Here is a 21100-nt window from a genome sequence, read left to right as displayed (position 1 = left end):
GTTTCTAGTAAGTGTAGAACTGTGAAAGAGAGTCACACACTCATATTTCCCTGCGGTGGATTTATTTGCCCAAGGTTTCGGCTAAAGTTGCCTTGATGTAGAGCATTAGAATAAACGTTGTTTATTCATTTTTAGAAACGATGTAATTTGAGCCTTTAATGCTGATTGGCTGACAGTGAAAACAAATGTTTTGTCATACCCGTGGTGTACGGTCTGATATACCACAGCTATGACAAAACATATTTTTACTGCTCCAATTACGTTCTTAAGCAGTTTTTAATAGTAATACGACACCGCGGGGGGTTGTGATATATTGGTCATATACTACACCCCCGCCTGGAATGATTGGTTCCCAGTAGTCAGAAGACTCAGTACCTCACCTAATTTCCAGGCCCAGGACCGGCGGGACGCAGCAGGGAAGAAGAACTACAAAGTAGACTTCTTTGCTGTAGAGCTGCTGGATGGAGGACTGTACCTGCTGCTGGACATGGGCTCAGGCACTATCAAGGTCAAAGCCACCCAGAACAAGGTCAATGATGGAGCCTGGCACCACGTGGACATTCAGAGGGATGGACGTTCAGGTGAGGAGAGAGGGCTGGGTGGAGTGGGAGGAGGAAGAGGGGGTAGGGCTGTTGCGGTGACCATATTACCGCCACACCGGCAGTCATGAGTCTTGACTACAGTAAAATTCCACGTGACTTTTGAGTCACGGTAATCTCCTCTTATGCACTCTGGACATGCGTTGGTGGTACCCAACTCACTAACGAGCATCAGGTCCTAATGGCCTGGTACTCAGGGCTCTATTGTCCCTCCATCAGGTCCTAATGGCCTTGTACTCAGGACTCAATTGTCCCTCCATCAGGTCCTAATGGCCTGGTACTCAGGGCTCTATTGTCCCTCCATCAGGTCCTAATGGCCTGGTACTCAGGGCTCTATTGTCCCTCCATCAGGTCCTAATGGCCTGGTACTCAGGGCTCTATTGTCCCTCCATCAGGTCCTAATGGCCTGGTACTCAGGGCTCTATTGTCCCTCCATCAGGTTGTAATGGCCTGGTACTCAGGGCTCTATTGTCCCTCCATCAGGTCCTAATGGCCTGGTACTCAGGGTTCTATTGTCCCTCCATCAGGTCCTAATGGCCTGGTACTCAGGGCTCTATTGTCCCTCTTACCACTCTGACATCAATGCAATCGAAAATCACAACACTTCTCATCAAAACAGTAGTGTTCTTTTATAACTCACCTCTCTGGGATGATCAATTTGAAGAAAGAAGTTCAACAACAGGCTGAAACTGAGTGGAAATATGGTAGCGGATGTTGGTAGCTGTGGATGTTGGTACTTGTGGATGTTGGTAGCTGTGGCTGTTGGTAGTTGTGGATGTTGTTAGCTTTGGATGTTGGTAGCTGTGGATGTTGGTAGTTGTGGATGTTGGTAGTTGGTAGTTGTGGATGTTGTTAGTTGTGGATGTTGGTAGTTGGTAGTTGTGGATGTTGGTAGTTGTGGATGTTGGTAGTTGGTAGTTGTGGATGTTGGTAGTTGTGGATGTTGGTAGTTGGTAGTTGTGGATGTTGGTAGTTGTGGATGTTGGTAGTTGGTAGTTGTGGATGTTGGTAGTTGTGGATGTTGGTAGTTGTGGATGTTGGTAGTTGGTAGTTGTGGATGTTGGTAGTTGTGGATGTTGGTAGTTGGTAGTTGTGGATGTTGGTAGTTGGTAGTTGTGGATGTTGGTAGTTGTGGATGTTGGTAGTTGGTAGTTGTGGATGTTGGTAGTTGGTAGTTGTGGATGTTGTTAGTTGTGGATGTTGGTAGTTGTGGATGTTGGTAGTTGGTAGTTGTGGATGTTGGTAGTTGGTAGTTGTGGATGTTGGTAGTTGTGGATGTTGGTAGTTGGTAGTTGTGGATGTTGGTAGTTGTGGATGTTGGTAGTTGGTAGTTGTGGATGTTGGTAGTTGTGGATGTTGGTAGTTGTGGATGTTGGTAGTTGGTAGTTGTGGATGTTGGTAGTTGTGGATGTTGGTAGTTGGTAGTTGTGGATGTTGGTAGTTGGTAGTTGTGGATGTTGGTAGTTGTGGATGTTGGTAGTTGTGGATGTTGGTAGTTGTGGATGTTGGTAGTTGTGGATGTTGGTAGTTGGTAGTTGTGGATGTTGGTAGTTGTGGATGTTGGTAGTTGGTAGTTGTGGATGTTGGTAGTTGGTAGTTGTGGATGTTGGTAGTTGTGGATGTTGGTAGTTGGTAGTTGTGGATGTTGGTAGTTGTGGATGTTGGTAGTTGTGGATGTTGGTAGTTGGTAGTTGTGGATGTTGGTAGTTGTGGATGTTGGTAGTTGGTAGTTGTGGATGTTGGTAGTTGGTAGTTGTGGATGTTGGTAGTTGTGGATGTTGGTAGTTGGTAGTTGTGGATGTTGGTAGTTGTGGATGTTGGTAGTTGTGGATGTTGGTAGTTGGTAGTTGTGGATGTTGGTAGTTGTGGATGTTGGTAGTTGGTAGTTGTGGATGTTGGTAGTTGTGGATGTTGGTAGTTGGTAGTTGTGGATGTTGGTAGTTGTGGATGTTGGTAGTTGTGGATGTTGGTAGTTGGTAGTTGTGGATGTTGGTAGTTGTGGATGTTGGTAGTTGTGGATGTTGGTAGTTGGTAGTTGTGGATGTTGGTAGTTGTGGATGTTTTTCCAAAGCCTAACACAACAAAATGGACAGCACTTTCTAAGGTGATGGTTAATTCAAAACACTACTCGCATATTAGAAATGATGCATACGCTGAGTGTAAAAAACATTAAGAATACCTGTTCTTTTCATGGCTTAAACTGATGTCACTTGTTAAATCCACTTAAATCAGTATAGATGAAGGTGCCGGGCACCACGGTTTGTGTCAGGAACTGCAAAGCTGCTGGGTTTTTCCCGCTCATCAGTTTCCCGTGTTGAGGATGTACTGAGGGTGTAAGAGGGGGTGGAACTCAATATTAGGAAGGTGTTCCTAATGTTTGGGACACTCAGTGCATATGCTTATTCCTATATATGATCACAATCCTGAAAAAAAAACGGAATTAAAATAATGATTGGGCCGTTATACAATACATAGACTACCGCATATTACACAGAAAAATATATATTTTAAATGATTTAAGATGTCTCCCCCCAGGGATCGGACCACCCAGTTTATAATGTAAAATAGTGGCAAAATGACTTACAAGCACATCTTGTCTGCCAAATGAACAGGCCTACAGCCTTTATGGCATGGCGCATAGCCAGATAACATACAGTAGGCCAATTCCTATTCTGTTCTTCTGAAATACATTTTCTTCATATCATAATGCTTCTTCAGACCTGCCTAAAATAAATATTGGATTTATTGTGATGGTTCATATTAAATTGATTTATTAGACTTATTAGACTTATTTATTAGACTGTTTAAATGTAGATGTTCCAAAGGGTGTGAATCAGCAGCTTGTATATGGCTTGTAGAGTATGTGTGGAGGCCTGGAGATGCTAAACATGTTTATGTTAATTAACGGTCAATTACCATAAGACGGGGGGTACAAGGAGGGGGAGGGGACAAGGAACGGGGAGAGGGAAGGTGATGGTGGGGGAGGAGAATGGTGATGATCGTTATAAAACCCCTCAGAATATACATCAAAGGCATCATACTGTTGCACGGTTTGCAGAAGTATTTCTACCTTGTCCACAACCTGTACCCCCGCACATTGACTCAGTACCGGTACTCTAGTTTATTTGGAAACTATTTTCTTGAACTGCACTGTTGGTTAATGGCTCGTAAGTAAAGCATTTCATGGTGTATTCGGCGAATGTGACAAATACAATTTGATTTGATCTCGGGGATGAGGCGATGAGACGTGTATCATGAGGATGATCAAGCAAAACCTTTTAAATCCTATTTCCTGATTCTATTTCCCCCACTGCTTCTTTATCCTTTGTGTCCGCTGACCTGAAAAAGGTTGGACAAACAGAACAGAACAGAGAATAGAGGAGCTTTAGAGAGGAAGATTATATTTGGCGCGAGAAAGAGAAAGTCTGTCGTTGCCTTGAGCTCCATAACAGAATGGATTTCACTACATTAAAAGGAAAGAGGAAAGCGAGGGAGAGAGAGAGAGAGCGCAAAAGAGAGAGAGAGACTGACAGAGAGAAAGAGAGAGAGTGACTGACAAAGAGAAAGAGAGAGAGAGAGAGACTGACAGAGAGAAAGAGAGAGAGACTGACAGAGAGAAAGAGAGAGAGAGAGAGAGACTGACAGAGAGAAAGAGAGAGAAAGAGAGAGAGAGAGACTGACAGAGAGAAAGAGAGAGAGAGAGAGAGAGGGAGAGAGACTGACAGAGAGAAAGAGAGAAAGAGAGAGAGAGACTGACAGAGAGAAAGAGAGATAGACTGACAGAGAGAAAGAGAGAGAGAGAGAGAGAGAGACTGACAGAGAGAAAGAGAGAGAGAGAGAGACTGACAGAAAGAAAGAGAGAAAGAGAGAGAGAGACTGACAGAGAGAAAGAGAGATAGACTGACAGAGAAAGAGAGAGAGAGAGAGTGCCAGAGTGAGAAATAGCAGAGACAGACAGAGAGAAAGAGAGAGGAAAGAGAAAGAGATAGAGAGAAGCAGAGATAGATAGAGAGAGAGAGAGCGGGAGAAGAAGAGAGGAAAGAGAAAGAGATAGAGAGAAGCAGAGTTAGAGAGAGAGAGAGAGAGCGGGAGAAGAAGAGAGGAAAGAGAAAGAGATAGAGAGAAGCAGAGATAGAGAGAGAGCGGGAGAAGAAGAGAGGAGAGCAGTAGTAGTACTTCTGTTATTTGATGTCCTGGGTCTGTGTTATATATCAGGTTAGAGCAGCCAATTTAGCCCTGTGTCAACACATTCTACTTTGATGAATCACTACCTAGCACCAATGAAAGAAGGGAAAGAAGGAAGGATTGTGAGAAGAGGAGGATTTTCTGAGGGAAGAGCGAGAGAAATTAGACAGATATATGGATATGGGCTGAGTGGTGGTATTAGCTTGATGAACTGTTTCATGGGACTTCACATGATGGGATTTATTAAATCTCTTAGTTAGACAGCGAGGACAGTTAGTAGTTCACTGAGGTGTTTGAAGAACAAAATGAAGTGAATGACTTGAAGGTCTTTGGAACCAGAAACCTGATTTATCCACACTCCTCTGACCAATGGCAAACAACAAGCACTCTTGATCGTAGCCTAAGGCTGACATACTGGCCTTGTGAACCAGGCTTCAAGACTCTTCTATGATGTGTCGTCAGACACACAACTCGTGAGACTACTCGTCTAAGAATCTAAAAACGACTCAATATTAGAATGGCTTCGACCCTCACGCTCACCTTCCCTTCCTCTTTCTCTCTTCCTCTCCTCACTCCATCTTCCTCCTCTCCAGGCATCATCTCAGTGGACAACCGTCGTACTCCGTTCACGGCCAGCGGAGAGAACGAGATCTTAGACCTGGAGGGAGACCTCTACCTGGGTGGTCTCCCTGACAACCGCGTAGGCCTGGTGTTACCTACCGAACTGTGGACGGCCATGTTGAACTACGGCTATGTGGGCTGCATCCGGGACCTCTTCATCGACGGACGCTCCAAAAACATTCGGGCCATCTCCGAGTCTCAGAACACCACCGGCATCAGGCCCACCTGCAGTAAAGTCACGGGGAAACAGTGCGATAGCAATCCCTGTAAGAACAACGGAGTCTGTAAGGAAGGGTGGAACCGGTTCATCTGCGACTGCACCGGGACTGGGTTCTGGGCCGGCACGTGTGAGAGAGGTGAGTCTGCTGCTTACTTAATGTTTGAAAAACGGATTGTTTTCATGTGCACATCTCTTCAATTTCAGTGCTGGGTGAATGTACGGGCAGTCTTGAGGTTTTCCCCTTGTAATGTTTACATCCGCTGGGTTAGCATCGGCATGCTGCGTCAGATGGTGCTGTGTGATTGGAGATTGTGATGCCCATTGAGATGGGACAGTTTTATCTGCTTGTATCTGAAACCCCAAAAATGTCAAGCTTGGCCTAGGTGTCAAGGAATTGAACCGGAAGCTTATGTTGTGTTGAGAGAGTCTTTCTACTAACTAAACTATAGAAGTTTCCGACTGGTTTGGATCAAATTACTTTTTTTTAGCGACAAAACGTTCTCCTCACTAAACCCAACTCTAGAACTTGTGTTAGTTCAGTCAATTACAGAAGTGTGTTTGTCGAGCAAGGGACCTTACAGCCAGTGTTCTGTTTTTAGCCTGATGGGATTATGAGAGGAAAGGAGTGGAGGAGTGTGACTTGGGACAGCTCCTTGTATTTATGGAGGCTTAGCAGAAAGATTTAATAGGATTCCACTTTTCCGCCAAGTGGCTTTTGTGCATGGTGCTGTCTTCTCTTCTGGAGGGGCTCCAGGAGGGGAATTGAGCTGGGTTTTGACACACACGCTCACTCACTCACTCACTCACTCACTCACTCACTCACTCACTCACTCACTCACTCACTCACTCACTCACTCACTCACTCAAACCCTAGCTCGTAACCCTAACCCTAAAACTAACCCTAGCTCCTAATCCTAACCCTAAAACTAAACCTAGCTCCTAACCCTGAAACTAAAACTAACCCTAGCTCCTAACCCTAACCCTGCCCCTAAAACTAACCCTAGCTTCTAATCCTAACCCTAAAACTAAACCTAGCTCCTAACCCTGAAACTAAACCAAACCTAATTCTAACCCTAACACTAATTCTAACCTTAACCCAAAACCCCTATAAATAGCATTTGACTTCGTGGGGACTAACAAAATGTCCCCAGTTGGTCCAAAAAATGGTTTACTATTCCTGTGGGGACTTCTGGTCACACACACACACACACACACACACACACACACACACACACACACACACACACACACACACACACACACACACACACACACACACACACACACACACACACACACACACACACACACACTGAGGCTTGGACTTGGCTGTGGGTGAAAATGTTCTCCCATGTCTGGCGTTAAGAGCTCCACTGCATTAGGTGTTTATGACCCATTCACTGAAGATAGGCCCACTCTGAGATGTTGGGTGTGTGTGTGTGTGTGTAGGATGCTATCAGAGTATCTCTCCTGGATTGTGTCTAGTTGACCAGGGGGCTGCAGGATGGGTTGAGGTCATTTTAGAACTACAGTCTTGTGAAAAACCATGGTTTGCGGTGAGATCATAATGACTTTTTGGAGCTGGTTGTTTCCACTAAACACAACTGTAGTGGAGAGTCATAGACAGGCTGGGAGGTTCTCAGGAGATCTGAATAATACAAGTAATTAGCATCTAATGGCAAGGTTTCTAGTACTTCCAATCTGGTTGAAAGCTTCAAATTGGAACAACAGGACATGGAAGGCGGCTATTTGTTGGACATCTTTGAATCCTAAATGTTTTTTAAATACTTCAAAATTCAACAGTTCAAATGAATTATTTGGCATTAGACTAAAGTACATTTCTCTCATATGAACAAGCTTCTCTCTCTCTCTCTCTCTCTCTCTCTCTCTCTCTCTCTCTCTCTCTCTCTCTCTCTCTCTCTCTCTCTCTCTCTCTCTCTCTCTCTTTCTCTCTCTCTCTCTCTATATATATATATATATATATATCTCGCTCTCTCTCTCTTTCTCTCTCTCTCTCGCTCTCTCTCGCTCTCTCTTGCTCTCTCTTGCTCTCTCTCTCTCTCTCTCTCACTCTCTCTTGTTCTCTCTCACGGGCAGCAACAGCATCCCCCAGTTGGAGAGAGAGAGAGAGACAGAGAGAAAGCGAGAGAGAGAGAGAGAGGAAAGGCAGAGAGGAGAGGCAGTAGGCAGGCAGGCTGTGCGATCGCGATAACCTTGCCTAGGTCCTGGATAGCCAGCTATTTTTGTACCACTCCGAGGCTCTGTCTGTGTGGGCGTACTAAATGGGGGCTGATGGGAAAGCACTGCCAGAACACACACACAGAGAACATACACGCACACACCGATGCACGCACACACACACACGCACGCACACACACACACACACACACTCCCTTGCACGCACGCGCACACACAGACAGAGACACACAGACACAGAACACTGCTGCCGGAGGGGTGGAGGAATGGAGTGACAGAGGAATGGAGTGACAGAGGAATGGAGTGACAGAGGAATGGAGTGACAGAGGAATGGAGTGACAGAGGAATGGAGTGACAGAGGGATGGAAGGACAGACATGCTAACACAACACTGCACCACTCTATCGTTCCACCCGTAGAAAAAGAACGCACAGACACACGTTTCTACCATCCTTCTCTCTCCACCCCCCCCCCCTCCATCCCTCCCTCCCTCGTCCACATCCTGTCCTCCATCACAATGCTAGCTGGCCATGCAGTGGGCAGTGGACATACTACATGTCTGGACACTGGGTTTTTCTTACCCATATAGAGAGATGGTGTTCTGATGTAAAGATTTTTGTGTAGTTTTTTTTTTGCCTGAAGGCTGCTGTTGTTGTAGTTCTAACACACATGCCTGTGGTTGTTGTAGTGTTTAGTAATTATTGGTATTCTGGACATCTCAGTGGTTGCCAGGTCTTTGCCCTCTGTTCTAGATCTTTGGGTTGCCAGGTCTGCCTGCGTTATCCCTTGCCTGGTCCTAAATATTTGATCCCGATTTGATCCAGGAAAAACCCTAATTTAACGTTAGTGGGCACAACCACGTAAATAGGCCTATGTCCTCACAATACACAGTAAGCCTATGTCCTCAGAATACACAGTAGACCTATGTCCTCAGAATACACAGTAGACCTATGTCCTCACAATACACAGTAGACCTATGCCCTCACAATACACAGTAGACCTATGTCCTCACAATACACAGTAGACCTATGTCCTCACAATACACAGTAGACCTATGTCCTCACAATACACAGTAGATCTATGTCCTCACAATACACAGTAAGCCTATGTCCTCACAATACACAGTAGACCTATGTCCTCACAATACACAGTAGATCTATGTCCTCACAATACACAGTAGACCTATGTCCTCACAATACACAGTAGACCTATGTCCTCACAATACACAGTAGATCTATGTCCTCACAATACACAGTAGACCTATGTCCTCACAATACACAGTAGACATATGCCCTCACAATACACAGTAGACCTATGTCCTCACAATACACAGTAGACCTATGTCCTCACAATACACAGTAGACCTATGTCCTCACAATACACAGTAGACCTATGTCCTCACAATACACAGTAGACCTATGCCCTCACAATACACAGTAGACCTATGTCCTCACAATACACAGTAGACCTATGCCCTCACAATACACAGTAGACCTATGTCCTCACAATACACAGTAGACCTATGTCCTCACAATACACAGTAGACCTATGCCCTCACAATACACAGTAGACCTATGTCCTCACAATACACAGTAGACCTATGTCCTCACAATACACAGTAGACCTATGCCCTCACAATACACAGTAGACCTATGTCCTCACAATACACAGTAGCCTGTATTCACAATACAGTCTAGTTCTATGAATATTCCGATCCCTGTAGGTCTCTGATGTGTTATGGGATTCGTGCAGGTGTTTCACTGTGAATGATGATACATGCATTCAGGGTAAACAGGGACATGTATAATTGCTATGATGCAGTATTATTATGTGCTGTTTATGCAGCGTTTGGGGGTGTTTGTGAGTCTAGGATGTCTGCTGGTTGTTGTTGTTGTTGAGTCTGGTCTAGTCTTCTCTCTTACTTGATCTCTTACACAGATGTCAGCGGGGTCCTGGGGAGGGAGAGAGAGGGGGAGAGGGGGAGGGAGAGAGAGGGGGAGAGAGGGAGGGAGAGAGAGGGGGAGCGAGTGAGGGAGAGGGGAGAGAGGGAGGGAGTGAGGGAGAGGGGAGAGAGGGAGGGAGTGAGGGAGGGGGATCGAGGGAGGGAGAGGGGAGAGAGGGAGGGAGAGGGGAAGCGAGGGAGGGAGAGGGGGAGAGATGGAGGGAGAGAGAGTGGGAGAGAGGGAGAGAGGGAGGGAGAGAGAGTGGGAGAGAGGGAGGGAGAGCAAGGGGGAGCGAGGGAGGGAGAGGGGGAGAGAGGGAGTGAGGGAGGGGGAGAGAGGGAGGGAGAGGGGGAGAGAGGGAGGGAGAGCGAGAGAGAGCAAGGGAGGGAGGGAGAGAGGGAGAGAGAGGGGGAAAGAGGGAGGGAGAGCGAGAGAGAGCGAGGGAGGGAGAGAGAGGGGGAGAGAGGGAGAGAGAGCGAGAGAGAGCGAGGGAGAGCGAGAGAGAGCAAGGGAGGGAGAGAGGGAGAGAGAGGGGGAAAGAGGGAGGGAGAGCGAGAGAGAGCGAGGGAGGGAGAGAGGGAGAGAGAGCGGGAAAGAGGGAGGGAGAGCGAGAGAGAGCGAGGGAGGGAGAGAGGGAGAGAGAGGGGGAAAGAGGGAGGGAGGGCGAGAGAGAGCGAGGGAGGGAGAGAGGGAGAGAGAGCGGGAAAGAGGGAGGGAGGGAGAGCGAGAGAGAGAGAGCGAGGGAGGGAGAGAGGGAGAGAGAGGGGGAAAGAGGGATGGAGGGCGAGAGAGAGCAAGGGAGGGAGAGTGGGAGAGAGAGAAAGAGAGAGGGATGGAGAGGGAGAGAGAGCGAGTGGGAGCGAGAGAGAGCGAGGGAGAGAGAGGGAGGGAGAGAGGAAGAGAGAGAAAGAGAGAGATTCCGAGATGTTATTGACATCCAGGGCTTGGTATTGATTGAAAGCACAGTCATACAGCACACTACAGTGGAGTTGACAATACAGTGCTTTTCACACACTTACAGATCAATAGACACTGTGGGATATCTCAGCGAGAGGTTAACCTGTCTTGGTAGTCTTTTTGACTGCAGATACTTTGATGGAGAGAGCTTTGAGTCCCATAGACTTTTATTGGTTTGTATGCTGATTCTTGCCTTCAATGGCATAAAATAATGGTACGCTAAAATGAAGAACCGGTCACAAAATTAAAGGACGACTAAACAACCTCTCTGGCTTAAGTACAAAATACAATTACAAAAATGTTCCCCACCATACTTCCAAATCAAAAGTTGCACCCTTGATTTAACCTGAGCTGTATGTTGGCTATTAGATGAAAGAAGCATGGTGCTTGGGATCAGCAGAGTCAGCCTGGCATCCACCTACTATTATTTTATATGTTTCCCCTTGTACCTGTGCAATATTTGGTCATATTTTACCCCTCTCTATTTGAGGTGTGCCCACAAGGTCTAACGGCGCCTACGATCAGAGGTGTGCTACGCGATGTCGCTATCACAGAGACAGATGTTGTGTCAGCGGGTGTTCAAGTCAGTCACAGTGTGTGTGTGACATCTGCACAAACATGTGAGTGCATGTGTGTGTGTGTGTGCCTGTTTGCTCATCAGTGTGTGTGTGTGTTTGCGCGTTTCTGTGCTTCTGTGCATGCCAGCCAGTGTGTGTGTATCTCTGTGTCAGGCTCTGATTGTGTGCCAGACCTCTAGCGCCATACAGGCAGGGGCGTGCTCCCAAGGCCGTGGCCCAGACAGGTCTCCTCTCGACAGGGCTGTGACCCGGGGCAGAGACCTGCCAACCCTCCAACCCCCCATGCCTGTGATCTGCATTCAAATGGGACTCCTCTGGGTCTCTGCTGCCTGGTAGACTGCATAGAGAAGACAGTGAATATTCTGTTTGTGCTGCAACTCTCAATGGTGAGAAAGGAGAAAATAAACATTATATCCAAGCTATATCTTCTCTATATATTCTCTCTTTGTCCTCTGTCTATGTCCTCTCTATATCCTCTCTCTATATCCTCTCTCTGTATGCTCTCTCTATATCTTCTCTCTATGTCCTATCTCTATCTCCTCTCTCTATATCCTCTCTACATCCTCCCTCGAAATTCTCGCTCTATATCCTCTCTCTATATCCTCTCTCTATATCCTCTCTCTATTTCTCTCTCTATATCCTCTCTATTTTCTCTCTCTATATCCTCTCTCTATATTCTCTCTATATATCCTCTCTCTATTTCTCTCTATATATTCTCTCTCTATATCCTCTCTCTATATTCTCTCTATATATCCTCTCTCTATTTCTCTCTATATATCCTCTCTCTATATCCTCTCTCTATATCCTCTCTCTATATCCTCTCTCTATATCCTCTCTCTATATCCTCTCTCTATATCCTCTCTCTATATCCTCTCTCTATATCCTCTCTATATCCTCACTCTATATCCTCTCTCTATTTTCTCTCTCTATATCCTCTCTCTATTTTCTCTCTATATATCCTCTCTCTATATCCTCACTCTAAATCCTCTCTCTCATTTCTCTCTCTATATCACCATTCTATATCCTCTTTCTATATCCTCTCTCTATGTCCTCACACTATATCATCTCTCTATTTTCTCTCTATATACCCTCTCTCTATTTTCTCTCTCTATTCTCTCTCTCTATATCCTCTCTCTATAGTCTCTTTCTATATCCTCTCTCTATATCCTCTCCCTATATCCTCTCTCCATTTCCTCTCTCGATATCCTCACTCTATATCCTCTCTCTATTTTCTCTTTCTATATTCTCTCTCTATTTTCTCACTCTATATCCTCTCTCTATATTCTCTTTCTATATCCTCTCTCTATATCCTCTCTATATATCCTCTCTCCATTTCCTCTCTCGATATCCTCTCTCTATATTCTCTTTCTATATCCTCTCTCTATATCCTCTCTCCATATCCTCTCTCTATATCCTCTCTCTATATTCTCTCTCTATATCCTCTCTCTATATCCTCTCTCCATTTCCTCTCTCGATATCCTCTCTCTATATTCTCTTTCTATATCCTCTCTCTATATCCTCTCTCCATATCCTCTCTCTATATCCTCTCTCTATGTTCTCTCTCTATATCCTCACTCTATATCCTCTCTCTATTTTCTGTCTCTATATCCTCTCTATATCCTGTCTCTATTTCCTCACTAAATATGCTCTCTCTATATCCTCTCTCTATATCCTCACTCTATATCCTCTCTCTATTTTCTCTCTATATATCCTATCTCTATTTTCTCACTATATATCCTCTCCCTATATCCTCTCTCTATATCCTCTCTCTATGTTCAATCTCTATATTCTCTCTCTATATCCTCTCTCTAATTTCTCTTTCTGTATTCACTCTCTATATCCTCTCTCTATATCCTCACTCTATATCCTCTCTCTATTTTCTCTCTCTATATTCTCTCTATATATCCTCACTCTATATCCTCTCTATATCCTCACTATATATCCTCTCTCTATATCCTCTCTCTATTTTCTCTCTCTGTATTCTCTCTCTATATCCTCTCTCTATATCCTCACTCTATATCCTCACTATATATGCTCTCTCTTTATCCTCTCACTATATCCTCACTCTATATCCTCTTTCCATTCTCTCTCTCTATATCCTCTCTCAATTTTATATCTCTATATCCTCTCTATAAATAATCTCTCTATATCCTCACACAATATCCTCTCTCTTTATCCTCACTCTATATCCTCTCTCTATATCCTCTCTCCATTTCCGCTCTCTATATCCTCACTCTATATCCTCTCTCTATAACATCACTCTATGGCCTCTCTCTATTTTCTCTATATCCTCTCTCTATATCCTCTCTCTGTATCCTCTCACTATATCCTCTCTCTATATCCTCACTCTAAATTCTCTCTCTATATCCCCTCTCTATTTTCTCTCTCTACATCCTCTCTCTATATCCTCACTATATATCCTCTCTCTATATCCTCACTATATATCCTCTCTCTATATCCTCTCTCTATTTTCTCTCTCTGTATTCTCTCTCTATATCCTCTCTTCTATATCCTCACTATATATCCTCACTATATATGCTCTCTCTATTTCCTCTCTCTATATCCTCACTCTATATCCTCTCTCTATTTTCTCTCTCTATATTCTCTCTCTATATCCTCTCACTATATCCTCACTCTATATCCTCTCTCTATTTTCTCTCTCTATATTCTCTCTCTATATCCTCTCTCTATTTTCTCTCTCTGTATTCTCTCTCTATATCCTCTCTCTATATCCTCTTTCTATATCCTCACTATATATGCTCTCTCTTTATCCTCTCACTATATCCTCACTCTATATCCTCTCTCAATGTTATCTCTCTATATCCTCTCTATAAATCATCTCTCTATATCCTCACACAATATCCTCTCTCTATATCCTCTCTCCCTTTCCTCTCTCTATATCCTCACTCTATATCCTCTCTCTATAACCTCACTCTATGGCCTCTCTCTATTTTCTCTATATCCTCTCTCTATATCCTCTCTCGGTATCCTCTCACTATATCCTCTCTCTATATCCTCACTCTAAATTCTCTCTCTATATCCCCTCTCTATTTTCTCTCTCTACATCCTCTCTCTATATCCTCTTTCTATATCCTCACTATATATCCTCTCTCTAAATCCTCACTCTATATCCTCTCTCTATATCCTCACTCTATATCCTCTCTCTATATCCTCACTATATATCCTCTCTCTATATCCTCTCTCTATTTTCTCTCTCTGTATTCTCTCTCTATATCCTCTCTCTATATGCCCTCTCTATTTCCTCTCTCTATATGCTCTCTCTATTTCCTCTCTCTATATCCTCTCTCTCTCCTCTCTCTATTATCTCTCACTATATCCTTACTCTATATCCTCTCTCTATTTTCTCTCTCTATATTCTCTCTCTATTCTCTCTCTATATATCCTCTCTCTATATTCTCTTTTTATATCCTCTCTCTATATCCTCTCTCTATATCCTCTTTCCATTTCCTCTCTCTATATTCTCTTTTTATATCCTCTCTCGATATCCTCACTCTATATCCTCTCTCTATTTTCTTTCTCTGTATCCTCTCTATATCCTGTCTCTATATCCTCTCTCCATTTCCTCACTAAATATGCTCTCTCTATATCCTCTCTCTATATCCTCACTCTATATCCTCTCTCTATTTTCTTTCTCTGTATCCTCTCTATATCCTGTCTCTATATCCTCTCTCCATTTCCTCACTAAATATGCTCTCTCTATATCCTCTCTCTATATCCTCACTCTATATCCTCTCTCTATTTTCTCTCTATATATCCTATCTCTATTGTCTCACTATATATCCTCTCCCTATATCCTCTCTCTATATCCTCTCTCCATGTTCAATCTCTATATTCTCTCTCTATATCCTCACTCTATATCCTCTCTCTATTTTCTCTCTATATATCCTCTCTCTATTTTCTCTGTCTATATCCTCTCTCTATATCCTCTCTTTATTTCTCTCTCTATATCCCCACTCTATATCATCTCTCTATTTTCTCTCTCTATATCCTCTCTCTATTTTCTCTCTCTGTATTCTCTCTCTATATCCTCTCGTTATCCTACTCTCTATTTTCTCTCTCTGTATTCTCTCTCTATATCCTCTCTCTATATCCTCACTCTATATCCTCACTATATATGCTCTCTCTTTATCCTCTCACTATATCCTCACTCTATATCCTCTTTCCATTATCTCTCTCTATATCCTCTCTCAATTTTATATCTCTATATCCTCTCTATAAATAATCTCTCTTTATCCTCACACAATATCCTCTCTCTTTATCCTCACTCTATATCCTCTCGCTATATCCTCTCTCCATTTCCGCTCTCTATATCCTCACTCTATATCCTCTCTCTAAATCCTCACTCTATATCCTCTCTCTATATCCTCACTCTATATCCTCTCTCTATATCCTCACTATATATCCTCTCTCTATATCCTCTCTCTATTTTCTCTCTCTGTATTCTCTCTCTATATCCTCTCTCTATATGCTCTCTCTATTTCCTCTCTCTATATGCTCTCTCTATTTCCTCTCTCTATATCCTCTCTCTATTATCTCTCACTATATCCTTACTCAATATCCTCTCTCTATTTTCTCTCTCTATATTCTCTCTCTATTCTCTCTCTATATATCCTCTCTCTATATTCTCTTTCTATATCCTCTCTCTATATCCTCTCTCTATATTCTCTCTCTATTCTCTCTCTCTATATCCCCTCTCTATATTCTCTTTCTATATCCTCTCTCTATATCCGCTCTCTATGTCCTCTCTCCATTTCCTCACTAAATATGCTCTCTCTATATCCTCTCTCTATATCCTCTCTCTATTTTCTCTCTATATATCCTATCTCTATTGTCTCACTATATATCCTCTCCCTATATCCTCTCTCTATATCCTCTCTCTATGTTCAATCTCTATATTCTCTCTCTATATCCTCACTCTATATCCTCTCTCTATTTTCTCTCTCTATATTCTCTCTCTATATCCTCTCTCTATTTTCTCTCTCTGTATTCTCTCTATATATCCTCTCTCTATATCCTCACTCTATATCCTCTCTCTATTTTCTCTCTCTATATTCTCTCTCTATATCCTCACTCTATATCCTCTCTCTATTTTCTCTCTATATATCCTCTCTCTATTTTCTCTGTCTATATCCTCTCTCTATATCCTCTCATTATTTCTCTCTCTATATCCCCCCTCTATATCCTCTCTCTATTTTCTCTCTCTATATCCTCTCTCTATTTTCTCTCTCTGTATTCTCTCTCTATATCCTCTCTTTATCCTCACTATATATGCTCTCTCTATATCCTCTCACTATATCCTCACTCTATATCCTCTTTCCATTCTCTCTCTCTATATCCTCTCTCAATTTTATCTCTCTATATCCTCTCTATAAATCATATTTCTATATCCTCGCCCAATATCCTCTCTCTTTATCCTCACTCTATATCCTCTCTCCATTTCCTCTCTCGATATCCTCACTCTATATCCCCTCTCTGTATCCTCTCTCTATATCCTCACTCTATAATCTCTCTCTATATCATATCTCTATTTTCTCTCTCTATATCCACTTTCTATAGCCTCACTCTATATCCCCTCTCTATATCCTCTCTATATCCTCTCTCTATTTTCTCTCTCTACATCCTCTCTCTATTTTCTCTCTATATATCCTCTCTCTATTTTCTCTCTATATATCCTCTCTATTTCCTCTCTCTATATCCTCTCTCTATTTTCTCTCTCTACATCCTCTCTCTATTTTCTCTCTATATATCCTCTCTCTATTTTCTCTCTATATATCCTCTCTATTTCCTCTCTCTATATCCTGTCTCTATATCCTCTCTTTATATCCTCTCTCTATATCCACTCTCTATATCCTCTCTCTATATCCTCACTACATATCCTCTCTCTATAGCCTCTCTCTATATCCTCGTTCTATATCCTCTCTCTATATCCTCTCTCCATATCCTCTCTCTATTTCCTCTTTCTATATCCTCTCTCCATATCCCCTCTCTATATCCTCACTACATATCCTCTCTCTATATCCTCTCTCTATATCCTCGTTCTATATCCTCTCTATATCCTCACTATATATCCTCTCTCCGTATCCTCACTCTATATCCTCTTTCCATATCCTCAATAAATATCCTCTCTCTATATCCTCTCTCTATTTTCTCTCTCTACATCCTCTCTCTATTTTCTCTCTCTATATCCTCTCTCCATATCCTCTCTCCATATCCTCTCTCTATTTCCTCTTTCTATATCCTCTCTCTATATCCTCTCTCCATATCCTCTCTCCATATCCTCTCTCTATACCCTCTCTCTATACCCTCTCTCCATATCCTCTCTCCATATCCTCTCTCTATTTCCTCTCTCTATATCCTCTCTGTATATCCTCTCTATATCCTCTCTCTATTTCCTCTTTCTATATCCTCTCTCCATATACTCTCTCTATATCCTCTCTGTATATCCTCTCTATATCCTCTCTCCATATCCTCTCTCTATTTCCTCTTTCTATATCCTCTCTCTATATCCTCTCTCTATATTCTCTCTCTATATCCTCTCTCTATTTGCCACTGACAAACATAAGAGTTATTGAAACTATTGTTGCAATAAGGTTAAAGCATTTCAATAACATCCACAAGTGAATGTATTGTTAACTGGCATTTTCTGACATAATGGAAAATGACATAGAGAGAGGTAAGAGAGTGAGACGAGCAACAAAACACAGAAGGAAGACGAAGAAAATCATTCATCTCTTTTCCCTCTTTATCGTGTCTGCCTCTGTTTAGAAAGCTCGGGGTGCCATTCGTCTTTAGTCATTATATTCTACTACATGAAAAGGTTTCCAGATAGCTCGTATTCTCCCTCCTGAAAATGTAACTCCGGTACATAAAAGGATTTTCTCTGAGGACCTCTTCCTCTGACAGTAATAGCAACATCAAACCAACAGACGCATCTCAATAGATAGATCAATGTCAGCGTGTAGACATGAAACATATTATGTAACCAAAGTCTGGAAATGTACAGTATTTCATCACCTAGCCTAGCCACCACAGAACTACCTTCTCACCCAGTCAGCATCATTGTGTTAGTACTAAGGTGTAAGCAGGAGGCTGTAAAATCAATTGTCTTTCAGCGTTGACTGGCCTGAGGTTTATTGGCCTGAGGTTTATAGCAGAGGTTCGAGAAGAGAAGGAGTAGGAGAGGCTGAGGGAGGGAGGCTGGTGTTTAGGGAAGCTTGGTGTTGTGTTGCTGACAAACAAACTAGGCAGCTACCTGCTGAGTAGAGTGCTGGTGGTAAAGTGGCCTTGTTAATCAGGTAAATAGGCCTGTAATGAATTGAGTGTCAGAGGAGGAGGAGCAGCATTGGGCCCGGATCCCACTGAGACTATCCTCTTTCGACTGCCTCTCTCCTCTCACTCTTTCTCTGCCCCTATCGACCTTATTTCTCAGCCTTTCTTCTCTGTCTTTCGCTCTCTTTCTCTCACTGCCTCTCTCTCTCTCAATCCCTATCTCTCACTGCCTCTCTCTCTCTCAATCCCTATCTCTTTGTCTCTTGCCTCCCTCCCTCTTTCTGCCTCCCTCCACCCCCCACTATCTCTCAACCTCTCTCTCCCTCTCTTTCTCCAGTCTCTCTCTCCCTCTCTTTCTCTAGTGTCTCTCTCCCTCTCTTTCTCCAGTGTCTCTCTCCCTCTCTTTCCCCAGTGTCTCTCTCCCTGTCTTTCTCCAGTGTCTCTCTCCCTCTCTTTCTCCAGTGTCTCTCTCCCTCTCTTTCTCCAGTGTCTCTCTCACATCTCTTTCTCCAGTGTCTCTCTCCCTCTCTTTCTCCAGTGTCTCTCTCCCGCTCTTTCTCCAGCGTCTCTCTACCTCTCTTTCTCTAGTGTCTCTCTCCCTCTCTTTCTCCAGTGTCTCTCTCCCTCTCTTTCTCCAGTGTCTCTCTCCCTCTCTTTCTCCAGTGTCTCTCTCCCTCTCTTTCTCCAGTGTCTCTCTCCATCTCTTTCTCCAGTGTCTCTCTCCCTCTCTTTCTCTAGTGTCTCTCTCCCTCTCGTTCTCCAGTGTCTCTCTCCCTCTCTTTCTCCAGTATCTCTCTCCCTCTCTCTACAGTCTCTTTGTACTCTTTGTATTGTATAGTGTGTTCTCCCTCTCTCTCCAGTCTCTTTGTATTGTATAGTGTGTTCTCCCTCTCTCTCCAGTCTCTTTCTATTGTATAGTGTGTTCTCCCTCTCTCTCTCCAGTCTCTTTGTATTGTATAGTGTGTTCTCCCTCTCTCTCCAGTCTCTTTTTTTATTGTATAGTGTGTTCTCCCTCTCTCTCCAGTCTCTTTGTATTGTATAGTGTGTTCTCCCTCTCTCTCCAGTCTCTTTGTATTGTATAGTGTGTTCTCCCTCTCTCTCCAGTCTCTTTGTATTGTATAGTGTGTTCTCCCTCTCTCTCCAGTCTCTTTGTATTGTATAGTGTGTTCTCCCTCTCTCTCCAGTCTCTTTGTATTGTATAGTGTGTTCTCCCTCTCTCTCCAGTCTCTTTGTATTGTATAGTGTGTTCTCCCTCTCTCTCCAGTCTCTTTGTATTGTATAGTGTGTTCTCCCTCTCTCTCCAGTCTTTGTATTGTATAGTGTGTTCTCCCTCTCTCTCCAGTCTCTTTGTATTGTATAGTGTGTTCTCCCTCTCTCTCCAGTCTCTTTGTATTGTATAGTGTGTTCTCCCTCTCTCTCCAGTCTCTTTGTATTGTATAGTGTGTTCTCCCTCTCTCTCCAGTCTCTTTGTATTGTATAGTGTGTTCTCCCTCTCTCTCCAGTCTCTTTGTATTGTATAGTGTGTTCTCCCTCTCTCTCCAGTCTCTTTGTATTGTATAGTGTGTTCTCCCTCTCTCTCCAGTCTCTTTGTATTGTATAGTGTGTTCTCCCTCTCTCTCCAGTCTCTTTGTATTGTATAGTGTGTTCTCCCTCTCTCTCCAGTCTTTGTATTGTATAGTGTGTTCTCCCTCTCTCTCCAGTCTCTTTGTATTGTATAGTGTGTTCTCCCTCTCCAGTCTCTTTGTATTGTATAGTGTGTTCTCCCTCTCTCTCCAGTCTCTTTGTATTGTATAGTGTGTTCTCCCTCTCCAGTCTCTTTGTATTGTATAGTGTGTTCTCCCTCTCTCTCCAGTCTCTTTGTATTGTATAGTGTGTTCTCCCCCTCTCTCCAGTCTCTTTGTATTGTATAGTGTGTTCTCCCTCTCTCTCCAGTCTTTGTATTGTATAGTGTGTTCTCCCTCTCTCTCCAGTCTCTTTTTTTTATTGTATAGTGTGTTCTCCCTCTCTCTCCAGTCTCTTTGTATTGTATAGTGTGTTCTCCCTCTCCCTCCAGTCTCTTTGTATTGTATAGTGTGTTCTCCCTCTCTCTCCAGTCTCTTTGTATTGTATAGTGTGTTCTCCCTCTCTCTCCAGTCTCTTTGTATTGTATAGTGTGTTCTCCCTCTCTCTCCAGTCTTTGTATTGTATAGTGTGTTCTCCCCCTCTCTCCAGTCTCTTTGTATTGTATAGTGTGTTCTCCCCCTCTCTCCAGTCTCTTTGTATTGTATAGTGTGTTCTCCCTCTCTCTCCAGTCTTTGTATTGTATAGTGTGTTCTCCCTCTCTCTCCAGTCTCTTTGTATTGTATAGTGTGTTCTCCCCCTCTCTCCAGTCTCTTTGTATTGTATAGTGTGTTCTCCCTCTCCCTCCAGTCTCTTTGTATTGTATAGTGTGTTCTCCCTCTCTCTCCAGTCTCTTTGTATTGTATAGTGTGTTCTACCTCTCTCTCCAGTCTCTTTGTATTGTATAGTGTGT

The 21100-nt window shown here is 43.4% G+C and overlaps 1 protein-coding gene across 3 annotated transcripts in view; it reads left to right on the top strand.

Moving 5' to 3' along the window:
- Positions 1 to 21100, top strand: part of LOC118397857 (neurexin-3b-like) — a 547522-nt gene that overhangs the window by 196830 nt on the left and 329592 nt on the right. For all 3 annotated transcript variants that reach the window (XM_052470831.1, XM_052470833.1, XM_052470832.1), the window contains exons 9-10: positions 392 to 581; positions 5378 to 5761. In XM_052470831.1, the coding sequence (XP_052326791.1) occupies positions 392 to 581; positions 5378 to 5761 (574 nt within the window). The remainder of the gene's footprint in view (positions 1 to 391; positions 582 to 5377; positions 5762 to 21100) is intronic.

The sequence above is a fragment of the Oncorhynchus keta genome, chromosome 19, assembly GCF_023373465.1.
Source record: "Oncorhynchus keta strain PuntledgeMale-10-30-2019 chromosome 19, Oket_V2, whole genome shotgun sequence".
NCBI lineage: Eukaryota > Metazoa > Chordata > Actinopteri > Salmoniformes > Salmonidae > Oncorhynchus > Oncorhynchus keta.
The sequence above is the reverse complement of the archived record's forward strand: the minus strand, read 5'-3'. Positions and strand labels throughout refer to the sequence as shown.